At 33.6% G+C, this 20641-nt stretch overlaps 1 protein-coding gene across 1 annotated transcript in view; it reads left to right on the forward strand.

The window, feature by feature from the left end:
• Window positions 1–20641, forward strand: part of Rp1 (RP1 axonemal microtubule associated) — a 148565-nt gene that overhangs the window by 61831 nt on the left and 66093 nt on the right. Inside the window, exons 8-12 of the mRNA XM_076836283.1 lie at window positions 3932–4007; window positions 4836–4912; window positions 5021–5052; window positions 5224–5353; window positions 18862–18953. Coding sequence (XP_076692398.1) covers window positions 3932–4007; window positions 4836–4912; window positions 5021–5052; window positions 5224–5353; window positions 18862–18953 — 407 coding nt within the window. The remainder of the gene's footprint in view (window positions 1–3931; window positions 4008–4835; window positions 4913–5020; window positions 5053–5223; window positions 5354–18861; window positions 18954–20641) is intronic.

The raw sequence follows: 20641 nt of genomic DNA on the forward strand, positions 1-20641 counted from the left end.
TTTCCATTTATGAGAGAAAACACGTGATCCTTGATTTTCTGAGTCTGGTGTATTTTACTTAGTATGATGTTTTCCAGTTCATTTTTCTGGATGGAACTCCAGGAAAGAATGACATGACTTCATTCTTTATGGCTGAGTAAAACTCCATTGTGGATAGGCCCCACTTTGCTTGGTTCATTCATTTATTAATTTGACGGACACCTGGCCTGGTTCCATAACTTAGATATAGTGAATTGTGCTGCTATAAACATGGCTATGCACGTATTCCTATAAGTATGCTTACTTTAATTCTTTTGGATAAAGACTGAGAAATTGTTTAGTTGGGTCATATGGTGGTTCCATTCTTAGTCTTTTGAAGATTAAGACTCCACAGTGGTTGTACTAATATCCAGTCCCTCCAACAATGTATGAGTGTTAATTGTTTCCCAAATTCTCACCAGCATTTATTATTTGTATTCTTGATGATCGTCATTCTAACTGGAGGGAGATGAACTCTTGATGTGGTTTTGATGTGCATTTCCCTGATTGCTAAAGATGTTGAACATTTTTTCATATATTTGTTGGCCATCTGTATTTTTTTTGTTTTGAGAAGTGTCTATTTATTTCATTTGTGCATTTATTGGATGGGTCATTTTTTGGTGTTAAGTTTTTTAAGTTATAAATTCTGGATATTGATCCTCTGTCAGATAAGTAATTGGCAAAAATTTTCTCCCATTGTGAGGGCTGTCTCTTCATGATTTTATTTCCTTAATGTGAATAAGCCTTTTAATTTGATGCTACCCCATTTATTAATTCTTGTCATACCATGCTATTTTGTTAGAATGGATATATAATATAATTTGAAATTGGGTATTGTGATGTCTCCAGCATTGATTTTATTGCTCAGAATTGCTTTGGCTATTCTGGGTCTTTTATTCTTCCATATAAATTTTAGAACTATTTTTTTTCAAGTTTTGGGAAGAACATTGTTGGTAGTTTGATGGGGTTTGCATCAAATCTATAGATTGCTCTTGGCAATATGACCATTTTAGCAATATTAATTCTGTCTGTCCGAGAACATGGGAAGTCTTTCCATCTTCTAATGCCTTTTAAAATTTCTTTCTTTGGAGTTTGCTAATTTTCATTGTAGAGGTCCTTTACCTCTTTGGTTAGATTTAGTCCTAGGGTATTTTTTTGTTTTATTTTGTTTTAAACCTATTGTGAATGGAATTGTTTTCCTGAATTCTTTTTCATTGAACTCATTATTGGTGTATATAAAAGTTGTTAATTTTTGTATGTTAATTTTTATCATGTTACTTTACTGGATTCATTTATTACCTCTAGAAATCTTTTGATAGAGTTTTTGGGTCTTCTAAACATAGGATCATATCATCTGCAAACAGTGATAATTTGACATTTTCCTTTCCTATTCTGTTTATTTCCTTCTCTTGCCTAAATGTTCCAGCTAAAATTTTAAGTGCTATTGTATAGGAATGGTGAGCATGGGCATCCTTTCCTGGTTCCTGACTTTAGAGGAAATATTTTCAGTTTTTCCCTACTCAGTATGATGTTGGCTTTGGGTTTTTCATATATAACCTTTATGATGTTAAGATAAGTTCCTTGTATCCCTCATTTCTTCAGTAGTTGAAAATGAACGGGTGTTGAATTTGGTGAAGATTATTCTACATCTCTTGAGATAATCATATGATGAATGTACTTAATTCTATTTGTATATTGATTTGCATTTGTTGAACCTTCCTTGTGTCTTTGGAATGAAACCAAAGATCATGATTTGTAGTCTTCTTAATGTGTTTCTGAATACAAATTACTAGTTTTTTATTAAAGATTTTTTCATTTATGTTCGTCAGGAATACTGTTCTGTAGTTTTCTATCCTTGACATGTCCTTATCTGGTTTTAGAATCAGGCTGATACTTGTTCTTCATAGAATAAGTTTAGGAGGGTACCTTTCTATTTCACAGAATAAGGAGAATTTACATTGTTCTTTTTTAAAGGTCTGATAGAATTCAGCTGGGCTTTTCTTTGTTGGAAGAATTTACTGATGCTTCAAGTTGATTGCTTGTTATTGGTGTGTTTATACTTTCTTGGTTCAATTTTGGTAGGTCTTATGTGTCTAAATTTATGTATTTCTTTTGGATTTTCAAATTTATTGGAATATAAATTTTCAAAATAGTTCTTAAGAGCCTCTGGATTTCAGATGTGTCTGATGTGATATCTCCATATTTATCTCTTATTTTATTAATTGGGTCTTTTGTTTCTTTTGGTTAGTTTGGCCAAGGATTTATCAAACCTGTTTATCTTTTCAAAGAATCAACTTTTTGTTTCATTGAACTTTTGTATTACTTTTCCACTTTATATATCATTAATTTCAGCTTTGATCTTAATACTTTCTTATACTGGTTTTGAGTTTGATTTGTTTTTGTTTTTATAGAAACTTGAGATGCGTTTTTAGCTTTCTGGGGGATATTTTTGATGTTTTTTATGTAGGAAGTCTTGTTCTTATATTTTCTCTTAGATCCTTCATAAAATGTCCCAGAGATTCTGTTATGTTGTCTCTACTTTCAGTTGATTCTAGAAATTTTAAGTTTTATATTCTATTTTCATCTTTGTTTCATTCAGCATCCAGAAGTATATTCTTCAATCTCTTTTTAGTTATGTAGTTTCCATAGTTGTTTTTGCTATTGGTTTCTAATTTTATTCCATTATGATCTAATAAGATGCAAGGGTTTATGACAGTTTTTTTATTTGTTAAGACTTGCTTTGTGACCTACAATATGGTGTATTTTGGAGAAGATTCAATGAAATTTGAAAAAAATGAATTTAGCTGTTATTGGATGAAATGTTCTATAGACACTTGTTAGCTCCATTTATTATATTTTATTAGGTCTAAAGAGTTTTTACTGATTTTATGTTGGGATGACCACCTATCTAGTGGTGAGAGAGGTATGCTAAAAGTATTGGGGTCTATCTAGGTCTTTATGTTGAGTAGTGTTTGTTTTAAGTAATTAGATACTCCAGTGTTTGGGAAATAAATATTCATCATTATTATGTACCATTTTTCGATTTTTTCCCTTTACCTTTATAAAGTGACCCTCTTTGTCTCTTCTGATTAATTTTGGCTTGATGTCCCCTTTGTTGGATATGAGAGTAGCTACTATTGCTTGCATTTAGGCTCTATTTGCATGGAATATCATTTTCCATCCTTTTACTTTCAGCCTGTGGCTGCCTTTGCCTGAAAGATAAATCTTTGAATACATTATGTAGTTGGGTCTTGTTTTTCAATGTACTCTGCCAGTCTTTGGCTTTTAATTGGAGAGCTGAGAAGTATAATGCCTGTCATTGTATAATTATGAGGAGCAAATTAGTTCACATCTTCCAAAATTCTTTGTGAACTCAAGAGAAACACATGTGAGATAATTATGACTCATGTCTTCCCCAGTCAGGACCCATCCCAAGTTACAGACAGAGACAGGGTTTTAGAATAACTGTTTATTTTTATCTGATCAAAACATTTATTTTATTTATATAGACTTAGTCCATATAAACTTTAATAATCTTCTGGAAATATAAAATACTACTAACTCATCAAATATACATCCTTTGGAAGATTAAGTTCAGGATTATCGATATAGGTTATAAAATCAAGAGCAATGGAGAAATTATCCTATTTTCATTTATTTGGGAAATCATATTAAATATTTATAAAAATATGAAGTTTTAAAATAATGCTGTGCTTGTTGCATGTATAAGACATATGTATGTTTCATACAGTTTACTTCTGTTATAATTTGCTTTTTTATGAAGTACTAAAGTTTTATGTTGCATAAGACTTTTGCATATGCTTGGAAGTAACAAGCAATTTCTCAAAACTTGAAGTAAACCCTGGACCATATATACTCACATTATATTTTTCTTTCTTCATTTTGTGTTTAGGAAACGGCTGGTTTCTTGATGATGTTGTGGTCAAGGATCCCACAACAAATCGTGACTATGCCTTCTTCTGTCACAGGTTTGTGTGTTTTTACATGGAACAGATTATAATTAGTCAATTTTATGTTCATGTGCTTTGGAGAACTGGGTAGCTTATTGAATTATTCCTGGTAACAGATGCTTTGTTGAATCACTTTTATGAACATTAATCTTAGGGACTCGTGCTTCTATGGAGAAATGTATCTATTATGTTTATTATCATTCCTGATGATATAAATTTAATGTTTATTAATAAATTAAAATATATTTTAAATTTTTTTTATTTCCCTCTACACATTAGTAAGGAGAATGAAAAATCTCTGACAAGAAAACATACTTCCTTTTGAGTTGGTCCCAAATTCCTTTCAAAAATAACAAATGTGCATGCTAAATTTTGCATTTGGCTTGTAAAATGTCAATGACAGTGATACTTGTTGTCCATAGGTCTTGACATTTTGGTTATTATGCCAGCAGTGGTGATAGATTTGTCTTTTTGAAAACACTTTTTGCCTCTTTCTATATGGAACCAGTAATAACTGACTGGAATTGGAATTGTAGTTGGTGTCACAAGAACAGGGTAAAATAATTGGTCCAATGGATGTACTGTCTGTGACCTTTTCAATTAGCAGGATGACTGATTAACTCCCCTGTGCATTAGGGAAAACATGTGATCCTTACCAGATGGCAGCCTCTTCTTCCTTGCACTCTTGTGGTCATTCTGGGATTTCCTGTTCCATTCTTTATCAAATAGGTATACAGGACTCCTCCCAGATCCAGCTATCCAGTTTTTCTGACTAGAGTAGATATTCACTAATAGTTTGAGTAAATATAAAGCCTGAAAATAACAAATGCACTTTTCTTTCCACAGATGGCTGGATCAAGGAGAAGATGATGGTAAAATTGTCAGAGAACTGTATGCCAAGACTAATAGTATCTTCTCTGCAAGTGAGTGTTATGTACAATTTTTTTTTTCTTTTGGAAAATTATCTTTTATGATGATGGAAGAAAGCATGACACTACTAAAATTCATGATCCTCTCTTTTATCTTCTCAGGGAAGAAGCTAGAACTTCAGAGAAAAGAAACGGTGAGATTTTGCTTTGGGCTTTAAACTATTTAGTACAAACCATGTTCAGATAACTATTTGAGGTGTTAGAACAGAAGAGTGTGTAATGTTTAGTAAGAGACATTACTTTGTAATTTCTTCTCTTGGTATTTTCTCACTTGGTATTTTTGTTTGTTTTATTTTTGTTTTTAGTGGGCTGCAGAAAGCTGGAAGTTTACGAAAGGAAATACCCTTCAGTTCTACAACAGGCTGACTGGAGGGTTTGTCCGTCTGCATCCAGATGGCACAGTTGATGCCCTTGGAGAGAAGACTGACAAATATGGTAAAGCCAGCAGTCAAGCATGTGGTGCTGGGCAGGCCTGGGAGTGGAAGGAAGGCAGGTTTCTAGGCATAGCATGATTTGCAATTTTACTCTTTCATTTTTGGATGCCTTAACACCAGTATTAGGCCACTTAAATAATTAACTATCTGCATTACAAATGATCAGTAGACAACAGGCTTTAAATATGTGCAGACAGCATAATGCAGAACAATGTGCCATTAAAAATTTATATTTGGTATTAATTAAGTGAAGAATAAAATGTAGGCAATTACCATTAACCATTCATAAAAAGCAGCAGCTATTGGCTCTTGATGGATACGATTTTTGGGGAATGAAGTTAGTGTTTCTAAATACTGAGCACCCACTCTCTTCAAAATATCATGTTAATTTGAGAGGCATGAAAGTAATTAAGATATTCTTCTCAATTCCAGAGATTCATAATCTAATGAAGAAGGCAAGCATGGGCAACAATTCTAATAATGGTAGTTTGTAGCTAATGCCTTAGTAAAGGTACGAAGGGAAAATGAGGCAAAGAAAAACTAGATTTGATATTTAATATTAGCATGACATAAATCCATACTAATAGGATCAACAAAGAAGGAATAGACTGATTATGGTGGGTCTTTGATTTTAGACCCAAATCTTCAACTCTTTTTGAAATTTGGAACTTCACTATTTAATATAAAATTTGCCTGCTGTATCTATGAATGTAATTTTACCATACTTTTTTTAAAAAGAAACTGGGCTGTTCAAATAACCTCTAGAATGTGCTGGGGACAGTAATCTATAGCATATTCTCTTTTACTTGACATTAGAGATCCTAGGGAATCATCCAGTTTTCTCATCTATGAAAATAGATGACCATTAAAGAATATTTCCTTTTTATCCTCCATGGCACTAGAGAATGAACCCAGGGTTTCATACATTCTGGAATGGCAGGTACTCTACTACTGAGCCACATCCCAGCCCTCAAAGAAAGTTCCCAAGTCACTTCTCCTTCCAAAAGTAATCTCTTCCTTAAACATCTAACTTAACTCTTGGTTTCCATCTGAGATTACTAGTCAATCCAGTTAGATCAGTAAAAATAGTCTTTCACATCTTGTTCCCTTTGTTCCCTGTTTTCAATGTCAATAGTCTTTTATTAGCATGGTAGATGGTATTTGCAAATATGGCCACAAAATGATTTCCTATTGTTAAAATCAGAAGGCATGAATGCTCTAAGTTTTATTCTACTTGCAGGAAACACCAGACCACTGGTCAGACTGAAAACATTTATTTCTGACATCCAATGCAGCAGCCAGAGCGATATCTTGTGCAAATTTCCTGAACCATAGTTCCATGGTGTTGTGAATAGAGAGCCTGAGCGTTCTGTACAGGCAGTTGGATATATTAAGGGAGAGAAAATTCCCAAATTAGGAAACTCTTTTATAGGGCTGCATATCTTTCCTTCCAGCAAATGAGAAAGAGAGGGAGGGAGGGAGAGAGAGAGAGAGAGAGAAAGGAAGGAAGGAAGGAAGGAAGGAAGGAAGGAAGGAAGGAAGGAAGGAAGGAAGGAAGATAGGTAGGAAGGAAGGAAGAAAGAAAGAAACTGAGAACCTATCTTTATTCTGGAATGTAAGCAAATCTTCAGGGAGGAGAAGTAATGGAAAGGTCTTACCTTTACTCCCCTGGGACATCTGGAGAGAATGATATGTCTTCTTTACTGCATTGCAATGTCTCCTTAGAAAACCATTTTATAAATGTCTTTGCTCAAGAGACATTGGATTGTGCAGGGGCATGAAGGATCTCAGAACTGGGAAGGATTTTTTTCTTCTAGCATCTATTCCATAGGCTGGTTTATAAAAGGACCTTGCCACATCTTCCTAAAAGATGTGGAGACTCCTCTTGCTAGGCCAGCCCTTTCTGCATGTTCTCACTAATAGAAAGCAGCTAAAGCAACACTTTAGCTTCCAAGATCTTCATCTTCTGCTTTCACATCTTGGATTAATCTTTCTTGAAACCCAGTCCTAATTTCAGGAAGAAGCCCAGGAAGTTATTTTCCCAAGGAAGGAACTGAGGCTCTGGCTGCCCCAGATGAGTTCTTGACCTGTGGCCAGCACTTGAGTCTCTGTAGACCAATCTGACTGGTAGGAAACCACATAAACATTTTACCCTTCAGAGTTTCCAGAATTTGAATATGCTATTCCTGCAAAACATAAAGCAGAATGAACAGCACTAAAAAAGGCAGGTGCAGGATGGTATGAGTAATTTTCCTCAGTGTAACTGACAGTTTGACAACAGGAGGTCTTTTATGTGCAATAATTACGCACAGGATTACTTCCTGACGTTTTTCACACTGTCCCATAAATTCACACTAATCAATCAGTTTTCTCATGCGATCACCGCTCACCTGTGGACACCTTTTCAAGGAAGTATCTTAGGAATGTTGGAAATGTATTGACTCATAATTTTTACTTCACAAAATAATGTTTTTATCATTGTAAGCCAATATTTCATTTTGTGATTAAGCTGGTAATAAATGTAGCTATTTTCATACTCAGAATTAGAATGCTTATTTCACTAAATGCTACTGAACCATTTCTTGGCAATACTAGACCTAAAAGCAGATGCATAACTTGAGAAGTTCTTTGAAATTGCACAGGGAACTGTTATGATCATGAGCTCTTTCAGTTACTAAAAAACAATTCTGTAACATTATTGACAGTGACAGATACAAATAAGCCTTCTTGTCTCTATTTTGGGATCCTATAACTAAAAGGAAGGACCAAGTAACCAAAGCTATTCTGTTTTTTTTTTTTTTTTAATCACTGCATCCTTGATAGCTATTTTTATGTCTGGTTCAGTTTCACAAACTTCATATCCCTTAAAATTTCAAAAGATTTACTCCAAGATAGAGATTCATATACTCTTCTCATTTCACAGTAGTAGTAGTCTTTTAAGGAAAAAGAACCCCTCATAACCTAATTTTAGATATATTTGACTTATAGTCCTAAAAGGATTAAGTTTGCTTTTTAAATGTTTTCAATATATCACATAAATGGAAATGAGTAATGTGTCATATTCTTCTGTCTTCTGTATTATCTTTGTATAGTTCTATCTTCTGGGTTTTGAGATAGGATTTTTTGTTTTCTATTTTTGGAGTGTTTATTTTGTGCTATGTCAGATGATTGCATATGCAAGAGGTGTCTGCATTTTTCAATGTGGAGGTTTTTATATATGTCCACAAATAACCAATAACCAAGGTAGACCTTAATTCCTCTCTCCTTGAGTACGAGCTAAATTTAGTGACTTTCTTCTAACAAATAACATGTGGTGAAATCACTGTGGATGACTTTTAAGAGTTTGTCCAAAAAAGCATTACAGATTCCTCCTGCCTCTCACTTTTTCTGGGAGAAGCCAACTGCCATGTTATGATGACATTCAGGCAGCCTAGTGGAGAGGCTGGTATGACATGGAATAGAAGCTTTTGTCAATAGATACAGGATCCAGACATCTTTTAGGAGGGCCCTCCTGATCCAGTCCAGTCATCAGATAACTGTAACTGCAACCATCAACTTGATGGCAACCTCATTACAGACCGTGAGTCACCCACAGAAGTTGCTCCCAACAGAAGTTATAGGAAAATACATGTTTGTTTTGAGCTGTGAAATTTCAGAATAATATTTGATCTATTTTAGATTACAAGTATACCAGTTCATACATTGTTCTGTAAGGTAGCTACTCACAGAACTTTCTCAGGATGGGTTTCCCTTTCCCTTCATAGTAAGGGTAGGAATGAAAAGGGCAATATCTATCTCTCTTGTCTCTGATTGGGATTCTCAGCTTCTTTCTTGTGCTGCTGTTTAACTTCTAAATTCTGCACTCATGTGATGGAAAGTCCTTAGTATTCTGTATAATTTTTCTGCAGTGTTAATATTGATGCCTCTTAGGTGACTGTGGATGTACTTATAAAATGCTTTCTATAAAATGCAGTGCAAGAATTAGGAAAAATATTTCTAACATAAAAGTAATGAGCAATATTTTTTCATGAAAATATATTCTAACTAGGGATAGAAAGAAATTCCTTCTGCATGGTAAAGGGCATTTATTAAATTGTCAAATGTAGTGTTTATCAGTGGTGAGAGAGAGAACACCACCCCCCAAATCTGGAAAAAGAAAAGGATGACTGCTATCACCACTTCTATTTAGACTTTTACTGGTAGTTGTAGATAGAGCATTATGCAATAAAATAAAGGCATCCAACATAAAAAGGAAGAAGTAAAATTATAATTATATATGACAAGATCTCATATATAGAAAATCTTAATGGATCCACAGCAAGGAAAGTATTATGCCTAATAAATAAAATCATCAGTGTTGTAGGATATGTGATGGGCACTAAAAAATCATTTGTATATATCTGCAAAAGAAATAATTCAAAAGTGAATTTCAGAGAACAATTTTAATTATAATAGTAGCAACTTTTTGGGAATAAATTCAACCAACAAGTATAATACTTGTACACTAAAAACTATAAAATATTTTTGAAAGGAAAAAGACTTACCAAGGTGGAAATATATTGTACACTTACGGTATTTGAAGTTTTAATATTGTTAAGCTGGTAATACTTCTGAAAAGTGATCTACAGATTCAGTGAAATACCACCAAATACTAACACCTTTTCTGCAGAAATAGAAACACTTCTGAAAAGAATTTCAAGGGACCTCAAATAGCCAAAACAATATCGAGCAAGAGCAAAGTTGGAAAATTCACATTTTGATTTGAAAAACTGTTATAAAGCTAATGTAATTACAATAAAGGGGTATTGGTATAAAAATAGATAGGAGGCAGGTTTACAGCTCAGTGCTAGAGTGTTTGCTTAGCATGTGGAGGGCCCTGGGTTCAATCCCAAGCACTGTAATAAAATTAATCGGTAAATAAAAAAATCTTACATACATACATACAAACAAATAAATGGAATAGAACAGACAAAAATGAACCCATACATCTATGGTCAATTATTTTTCATTAAGGGTGTCAAGACCATCCAGTGGGAATAGTCTCTTAAACAAATGGTGCTATAACAATTTGATGTCCAAATAAAAAAGAATGATGTTTTATTTTTACCTCACTACACATACGAATTTTAATTCAAAATGGTCTAATGGCCTAAATGTAAGAGGTAAAGTTGTAACACTCTGAGAAAGGAAATGTAAAAGTAAACTTTATGTCTTTGGAAGTTTCTTAGTCAATGGCTTCTTAGATATGAGATTAAAAAACACAAGTAATAAAGAAAAAAAAACCCAGATAAATTGGACATCAAGTTAAAATTTTTTTTTGCTTCAAAGGATATTACAAGAGATGAAAGATGACCCGCAAAAGAGGAGAATATATTTGCAAATCATGTATCTCATAAAAGTCTATACCCAGAATATATTAACTCTTATGACTGAACAACAAAAGGCAAACAATTAAAAAATGAATAAGGCACTTGTGTAGACAATGGTCCAAAAAGAGATACATAAATAGACAACAAATACATGAAAAGCTGTTCAGTTTCATTAGTCCTCATGGAAATACAAATTAAAACCAAAATGATATACTGTTTTGCCTCCACTTGGATGGCTATGATACAAATAATGAAAAATTGCAAGGATCTGGTAAGAATGTGGAGAAAAATTGAAATCTTTATGAGTTGCCGGTGGAAGTGTGAAAATTATTTAGCAGCTTTGGAAAATACTTTCATGGAATTAGAATTATTTTGTGACTTAGCAATTTATTCGTAGGTATATGCCCAAGAGAATAGAAAACAAAAGTAATTATACAAATGTCCATGACAGCACTATTCACAATAGTGAGAAAAATGGAAACAACGTCCATCAACCAATGAATGAATAAACAAGGTGGTGCATTTAGCACAAAAGGGAATGAAGAACTGATGCATGTTACAACATGGTGGGCCATCAAAACATTGTGTTGAGTGGAAGAAGCTAGACACAAAAAGTCACAGCTAATTCCATTCATATGAAATCCATAAATTCAAAGAAAGCAGAATCCTGGTTGCTAGAGAATGGGGAGCAGGGAATGGGCATTGATTGCTTAATGGGTGCAGGGTTTTCTTTGGGGTGATTAAAATGTTCTGGAACTAGATGGTGGTAGTTGCCCAACACTGGAAAATTACTCCATTGCTACTGAGGTGTATACTTTAAAAAAAGAAGAATTTTATTTTATATTATTTTACCACAATTAAAAAAATAATAACGAGCCATTGTGCTTTGTACAACAGTAGGGACACTATTCACAGTTGTAGTTGCTACGAATTTGTATATTTATTAATTTTCTAACACAAAAGCTGTAAAATGTTTTCAGGGAGGAACTTATAGGTCCTGTATCTATTTATTCATACATACATATGTACCCACTCCCACATGCATTTCCTCCCCCTTTACATAGGTACCTGCATTTTCTTGATAGCACTATTTGTAGGTGTTACTTTGCTAGACACTAGACTATTTTGGTGGTAAATAGACATATTTATTAATGTGCTACTATGTATCAGGCATTGGTCTAGTTATATAATTACCTTATAGCTTACTACCTTACTGCACTCTCATTAATTATAGTAACATATTGGTTATACTGTCTCTGTACATAGATGAATATACCAGAGTGAATATCCTGTGGATAAGATGCTTTTTTTGTTAATGAGAGAGAGAGAGAGAGAGAGAGAGAGAGAGAGAGAGAGAGAGAGAGAACTTTTTAATATTTATTTTTTAATTTTTGGTGGACACAACATCTTTATTTTATTTTTTTATGTGGTGCTGAGGATTGAACCCAGTGCCTCACCCATGCCAGGGGAGCGCGCTTCCACTTGAGCCACATCCCCAGCCCAAGATGCTTCTTATTTTGATAAACATACCTACATGTTCCATCACTGCTAATGTTTCTATGCTATTAGATTATTTTTGTAAAAAAAATTCCAGAAGAATAGAATTACCAGATTAAAGATAAAGAGTATTTTAAGTCTCTGTACATATTACCACATCTATTTCCAGAAGTTATATAAATTTCACTCTCTTCTGTTGTGTATGAGTATCTTCACCTTAGTATACCCTTACCACTAGGACCAAAAGAATAATAATAAATGCATTGAATTTTATTGATTCTCATATAAACTTGAAACATATAAATGTAACTTATTCTCTAATTGTAAAAAGTGAGACTAAGGTTTTATTTTTTCATAAAGTGTAACTTTAGGTAAAGTGACCATATACTCTATTGTTACTCAGTTTTCCACCTGCCTGGCATCCCTCTTCACTCTCCTGGTGGGACAATCAATTCTACAGGCTAATGCATCTTTGAAAATTTTCAGTTTCAGTTTCAATTAAAATAAAGTGAGAATTTAAAGAGAACTGTTTCATAGTGGATATAGCTTCTTGACTCTTAAAGCTTTCAAGAAGAACTTATTTAAAAATTTTCATTGCTGTTTTAGTAAATAATTTACAGAGTATACCAAAGAGGATGATAACTTTTCCCCTTTGTGCTGCAACTTTAAGAAAATGTTCTTGGGCTAGTTATTCCCTAATTCCCCTTAGAAAAGAAAAACATAACCAGCTCTAGAAATTACCATCTCTGGATTTTCTTTGGTTTCCTTAGCTATGTACTCAGTACAGATAGAATTATTCTACTTTTTTCTGTTGCTAGTGATTGACCAACACAGTTTTTAAGTCATGTTTCTCAGGACTATGTGGTGATGATTAGCAGTAATTCTTTTCTTTGTCTGGTTCTCTGGTACTTTGGCCTAATAATAAATATGAAAGAGTGTCATTATTTAATGTGTAGCACTAACTATAGAGTGGTTACTTTGTCTTCTGCCCAGCTCTTATTACTTATTTTAATTTTTATTGGTGCATTATAATTGTACTTAATAGTGACATTCGTTTTTATATAATCATATATGCACACAATATAACAATATAAATTTGTCCCTGAAATTCTATGAAATCAAGAGGCCATTGGCTTTACCGTTCTATTTTCTGAGAGGACTGTGAAGAACCATTTTTGTTTTAAGTTGGAAATGAATGGGATCTGGACTGGAGCACATAGTCAGTACAGCCCTCTTTTACTGAGAACTTTAGTCTCTGGATACAGAAGGAAATCTTGGGGAAAGAGATATAAGAGAAAAGGATTATGGATGTCTCATAAATACATCCAAATTCTTTTAGAACATATCCTGAAACTCTTTGGTTTATAGTTTGTAGTTTAAGACAGGGAACACCTTTATTAATCTGTAGTAGATCATAGTTGTTTGTATCACTAACTGCTGATATTCCCAATTTAAATTTGCATAATAGAAATGTTCGTTTCAAGTTTTGTGTGCTGCCTATGCTTGCAACAGTTAAGTGTTTAATCTAATTTTTACCTTAGAAGCCTTAAAAAACTTTATGTACTATGCCACCACTACGACCATATCATCCCCTGTTAAAACCATTCTGCTAGTAGCCCAAAGCAGTGTACCGCATTTGATAACTTAAACCTTAGCTACACCATAATTTCTCTTTGCACCCCATGAAAGGCTCTGGAAAGAGAGCCAGTCCTATGTCTACAAGCCACTTCCCTTATTCCCTCCTGGTAGTGGGAGATAGCTTTGGAGGGATTTGAAGTAGAGTAGAAACACTGGCAGTAAGTGGAAGTCAGACTTGAGGTGTATAGAAGAAGAGTAGAGACCCAAGAACTTTTTTTCCTTTTTCTTTTTGTTTGACATAACCAAAAAAGTGGGGGGCTTACTTAGAACTTGAGGGAAAGGTACAGAAGGTTCACTCACTTCCCATAGAGGGGTCAATGGTAGCTATAGTTTTCGGAGTATCTGCTTAAGTTTATATAATCTTTCAAATGGCTGCTGATTGTTCAGATGTTTGCAGCTTAATTTTAATTCTTTCATTCACATAGGAGTGCTTTTTCCCTTATCATACTTTTTCCTTATACTCCATGGAACTCCAGAGGCTCAGATAACTATTGTAGAATTCCTCAAAAACAGTGTATTTTTTTTCTCTATTGAAAATACTTGAATTTCCTGAAGCTCTCCTCTATCACACTGACTTGATTATAATTTTACTGGAAAAGATTCTATTCCTAATATATATTTTTAATTAAGAGTCACTATTTTAAGCTTCCACATGCAAGGACATTCTCTACTGTGTTAAATTTCTCAAAATAGAGATGCTTAATTTTTTTTTTTCCCTCAACAGTAGTCAAGGTTTCAGAGAGTTCAGTTCATGGTCAGCTGGCTCCAAGGCAGGAACAACATGGTGGAAGGGCATGGCAGAGGACAGCTGTTCTGCTCATGGGAACAGGGAAGGGTAGACAGGTAGATGGTGGAGGGAGAGAAATAAATCTCCAACTAGTAACACTTAATGACCTCTATTTAAGTACCACTGGCCAATCGTCCATTCAGCCCATCCACTTAATCCAGCAAATGGATTATGCATTAATGAGGTCAGCACTCTAATCATCGCCTAAATGTCTCATCTCTAACCCTTGCCATACTGGGGACAACCCTTCCAACACATGAACTTTTGGGGACATTTCAGATCCACAGCATAATACACACAGAGTGGCTGAATGGAAAACAAACAAACAAACAAACAAACAAACAAACAATATTCAACTCTTTGCTACCTACAGGAGACTCATTTCACCTGTAAGAATACACATACTGAAAATGAAGAGATAAAATAAGATATTCTGTGTAAATGGAAACCAAAAGTGCACGGTAGTAGTGATACTTACATCTGATAAATTAAATTTAAAGTACAAAAACTGTAAAGTGACAAGGTCATTATATGACAATAAAAGGGTTAATTCAACAAGGAGATAACAATTGTAAATACAGGCATGTCCCACATAGTGACATTTTGGTAAATGTCAGGTAACATATACAGTGGTGATCTCTGAATATTATAATAGAGCTGAAAACTTCTTATCTCTTGCTAATCTTGTAGCTACTAGAACTGTGGTAACATCTTTGCACAATACCTAATTTATGTGTTTGTGGTGATACTGTAAACAAATCTACTCTGTTACTAGTCATATAAAAACAGATCCAATTATGTATAGTACATAATCCTTGTTCATGTTACTGGTTTATATATTTTTTATACTTCTATTCTTATTTTAGAATGTATTCCTTGTGCTTATATAAAAACGATTTTACTATAAAGCTGGATGCTATGTTATGTTGGTACTAGTCATACATCTAGTTTTATAGTATTTATTGATTGCATCAAGAGCTCATGTTGAGCAATTGACCTAGACCATCTGGATTTATAGAATTGTATTTTCTTGTTTGTTCAATGACAGTGTCACCTAAGAACACATTTTTGAGGAATGTATCCCTGTGGATATGTTACACATGATTATATGTATCCAAAACTGGAGGTTCCAAATATATAAAGCAAATATTATTAGTTCTAAGGGAGATATAAATTACAATACAGTAATAATAGTGGGCTTCAACATCCCATGAAAGCAATGTTCAGATCATCGAGACAGAAAGTCAACCAAGACACTCCAGATTTAAATTGAATTCTAGACCAAATGGGCCTAACAGACATTTATAGAGCATTCTATCCAACAGCTGCAGAATACAATTTTTTTTATTGCACAGTTTCTAGGATATATGTGGGTCCACAAAAGAAATCTTAACAAATTTGAGAAGTTAAAAATCAATTCAAGTATCTTTTCTGACTATTATGGTATAAAAATAAAACGGGGAGAACTTCAGGAACTTTATAAATACACAGAAATTAAACAACGTGCACCTGAAAATCTCTGAGGCCTTGGTCTGGGCAATGATATTTTTGAATATGACCTCGAAAACAAAGACAAAAATAAAAAAAATATACAAGATTACATCAAACTATAAAGCTCCTGCATAGCAAAGAAAACAAAGAGACAACCTACAGAATGGGAGAAAATATTTGCAAGCTAAATATCTGATAAGGAGCTAATATGCAAAACATTGAGGGAACTCAATAACAAGATAAGAAAAACAAATATAAATAGGTGTTCAAGAGTCATGAATAGACACCACTCTAATGAAGACATGCTAATGGCCAACAGGCATACAAAAGGACACTCAATATTACTAATCAGAGAAATGCAAAATGGCTATTATTATATAGACAAAAGGACAATTGTTGGTAAAGATGTGGAGAAAAGGGAACCCTTATTCACTGTTGGGAATGTAAACTAGTTCAGCACCAAGAAAAAAAGCATTGAGGTTCTTCAGGATATTAAAAATAGTACCTGTAGAACATTATGTTCAGTGAAATAAACCTGGAACAGAAAGACTAAGGTGGAGTTTAAAAGAGCTGATCCCTTAGAGAGACAAGGACAGATTAGAATGGTGGTTATCAGAGGCTGGGATGGTTAGAGAGGAGTGGAGGATAGAGAGATGTTGTTAAAGATATACAATCACAGGAGGAAAAATAATATGTCTTGAATAGGCAAATCTATGGAGACAGCAGGTGAGTAATTGTCTGGTGATAGGGTTTGAGGAGAAAGGATAGGAGGGGAGAAGAGGGGAAGACAAATTGGAGTGACTGCTAACGATGCTGAGTTTCTTTCTGAGATGAAAATGTTCTAAAATTGGTTGTGGAAATGACTGCACAGCATTGTGAACATTGTGTGTTTGTTTGTTGTACTGGGGATTGAATTCAGGGGCATTCAACCATTGAGCCACATTCCCAGCCCTATTTTGTATTTTATTTAGAGACAGGGTCTCACTGAGTTGCTTAGTATCTTGCTTTTGCTGATTCTCAAAATTCTCCTACCTCAGCCTCCCCAGCTGCTGGGATTACAGGTGTGTGCTGCCACAACTGCATTTTTTTTTTTTTTTTATGCTGGGAATCAAAGCCAGATCTTTCCATGTGTTGACAAGTGCTCTACCCCTGAGCCATATCCCCAGGCTGCAAACATACTAAACATCATTGGATTAATGGGTAAATTGTGCCGTATGTAAAATATGTCTAAATAAAACTGTTACAACACAAAAATAAATAAAATAATTGTAATAATTTTTAGAAACAGATTAAAAATAATGCCTTTAGAGTTTTTATGGATTTATATTCTGGTATTTATAAAATCATTAGGTCAAATTGACAATTGAATTAAATCGTGAAAATTATAGTTAGCACATTTGTAGTAATAGTTCCTTAGTTTTCAAATATTTCCATCAACTCATTAGTTAACATGATTAGAGCATCATCTGAATAACATTCCTTCGGGAATTACTGCTCTGATTTTATTAATGAGAAAATGAAGACAGAGAGATACAAAGCGATTTGCCCAAGGTTATTTAATGAGTCAGTGTCAGACTCAAAGTCCGAATTCTTGCCTCTTAGTTTTCTGCTCATTTCAATAACACCCTGACCCCCCCAGCATTATCTATAATTACTTATCACCACTTTTTAGTTTTATAAAGGTCCTTAATTCTTAACCATTGAGATGCATTTTATTAGGTAGACAAAAATAAATTAGAGATTAATTAGGCCAAAAGCTTTCCATTTGGAGTCATATGTTGAACTAATCTTCAAACCTTTTACTTTTAGAAATATGACTTTAAGTGAGTAGAAGATCATTTAAATATGTAGTGGAATCCTTTTAAAATTTGGAATTCTGTAGTCACCTTCTGCATCAGACTTTGCTCTTAAAAGGGTTTGCCCATGTAATTAACTGGAATAAAAATATAAAGGTAGAATTTATTAATTACATTTCTTAATACTAGATGAATATATATGTGTATATATATATATAAGCTATCTAATTTTATATATGCATGTGTATATATATATGGAAACATATGCATAATTCTATGTTAGAAATTGGGATTTAGGGAGCTTAAATTAGTGAATAACTCCCATAATCCTCCTTCACTTGATATTGATTAGCTTACAATTTTGAGTTAATACAAAATGGGCTATGTTGACAGTGGTAAGTAAGGAAAAATAGGTTCATTTTAGCAAACTAAAATGACATCATTCAACAAACACTATATAATGTATGTTACATATTTCATATTATGTATTTTATATAAATACACGTGTGTATATTTAGTGTGTATACACACACATTCAACACAAACTTCAGCAACTCCTTAGGAAATGAAATAAGTCCTGGCTCAAGGAATGATTCAAATATGCATATGCAGAAAAAGTAATATGTTGTATTATGAATTTTCACAAACTAAACATACTGTACCAGAGGCATTTTACCTTTCACTAATTACAAATATTTTTTTAAGAGAGAGAGAGAGAGAATTTTTTTAATATTTATTTTTTTTAGTTTTCGGCGGACACAACATCTTTGTGGTGCTGAGGATCGAACCCAGGCCGCACACATGCCAGGCGAGCGCGCTACTGCTTGAGCCACATCCCCAGCCCCCTAATTACAAATATTTTATTGAAAGATATAAAATGTATTGTTAGGAGAATTCGATTACTTGCTAACACTTAAAAAATGTTTTCTAGGACTCTTTGATGTTATTTTCAATAAAGGAAATATATGCATTTTCCAGAGTCATGAGATGAGGCATCTTTCTCTTGGTATTGACAATGGCTTTGTCTCTGGAGTGGTGAGTAGTAAATTTTCTCTTTGACATATATAAATAGAATTGTATCTGCATAGGATACATTTTTCTATACAATACTTTTATACAATCATCAAATTATATTTTACTTTGGCTGATACTTGTGCTCTTTACAATTTTCTGTCTTTTGTTTAATTTATTTTTGAGATTCTGGTGCATAAATGATCCTACTTTCTAGCAAATGAAATTTAAACTAGAAGAAGTATACCGATTCTGTAGTAACATTGAAACTTTTAATGAGCTTTCCAAAGGACTTCTGACTTCTCAATGGCCCCTTTAGGGAACATATTATCAGGAAAGAAAGAAATAATCTTGCCTAGTTATGGTTTGTATTACTTAGTCTAGTATGAAATGTAGCTTTTAATATATAAAATTGTCTTTAAAATGAATGCTTATTATTTATCTTGAAAAATGAAACTGGAGGATAATTGATATGCACTCTTCTAATTCTTATTATGTATTATAACATTTAAACCTAAAATCTGCCCCATGAGAGAATCCACTCTTATCACTGTTTAACAGAAGCAGCACATGATATATAGAAAGATTGAGTTGCTCACAAGATAATAAGTGTGGCTGCAGGAATTGAACACAGGCGATCTGACTCAAGCTACAACTTCCTCACATAAGGTTATACAATTTAACATCATGATTTGAGCTCATAACATGTTATTTAATTTAAGGGAAAATACTAACGTAATTTGTAGCTTTGAAATTTAGACAGGCATTGATCATTCAGATGTTTTCCATAAAGGAATTTCTCCTCTGCTTTGGACTTAGCATAGTATCTTATATTGTACTTCATAGTACATATGTCCTATTACTAAGGCCATAGTAAATGTTTAATAAATATGAAAGTAATGGGTTTGGAGTCTATACAGTTGAAATGAGATTTGAAGAAGTGTTCCATTATTATAATTTTCTAAAATGAAGTTAAGTCGAAGCCCCTATCCCACTAGGTTGCACTAGGTTGGTGGGAGATTGTATCTTAGTTATCATGAAAGTTATTTTTTTTTTCCACAAAAGATTTTACCTATCATGTGGTCCCAAATAGTCATCCTTTATATGCTGGTAACTATGATATACTCATAAACCATCACATATTTTCTTAAAGGTAAACAGCTCTACTAATAAGAACAAATGAAAGATATATTAATAAAAAAAGATAAACATCTCTGTCACTCCCCTGCCATATGCAGGATTAAGCTTTGCTGAGGTTGGTAGAACTAGCGTCTTGGGACACTGTAGGGAGAGGCCCTGAATCAGGAATGCCCTGTTATATAATCCCCTCAGTTTATCTACTTTTTTGAAAGTAAAATCTGGAAATGAGGTAAGACTATAGTTAATTTCAGATTTTGGTCCCAAATAGTCTTGAGTTAGGGGGACTCAAATGATTAAATGAAAAGTAAACAACGGTCAAATACACATTAACGTCTCATTAACTTATTCCTGCCACTAGTCTTATTTTTTATTGTTATGCAACATCTGCCTTGGGTCCTGAGAAATCAAGAGAAGAAATTTTTGGAGGAAGTCACTGACAACGAGGCCAATAAAACCACGGAATAGAAGTAATTAAATTGTAAAAGCACGACACTCTATAAATAGGACAGGGACTGCCTAGCATGAAGTAGATCTGTATGTACATGTAATGTCAAGACATT

Source organism: Callospermophilus lateralis, chromosome 16, assembly GCF_048772815.1.
Source record: "Callospermophilus lateralis isolate mCalLat2 chromosome 16, mCalLat2.hap1, whole genome shotgun sequence".
Lineage (NCBI taxonomy): Eukaryota > Metazoa > Chordata > Mammalia > Rodentia > Sciuridae > Callospermophilus > Callospermophilus lateralis.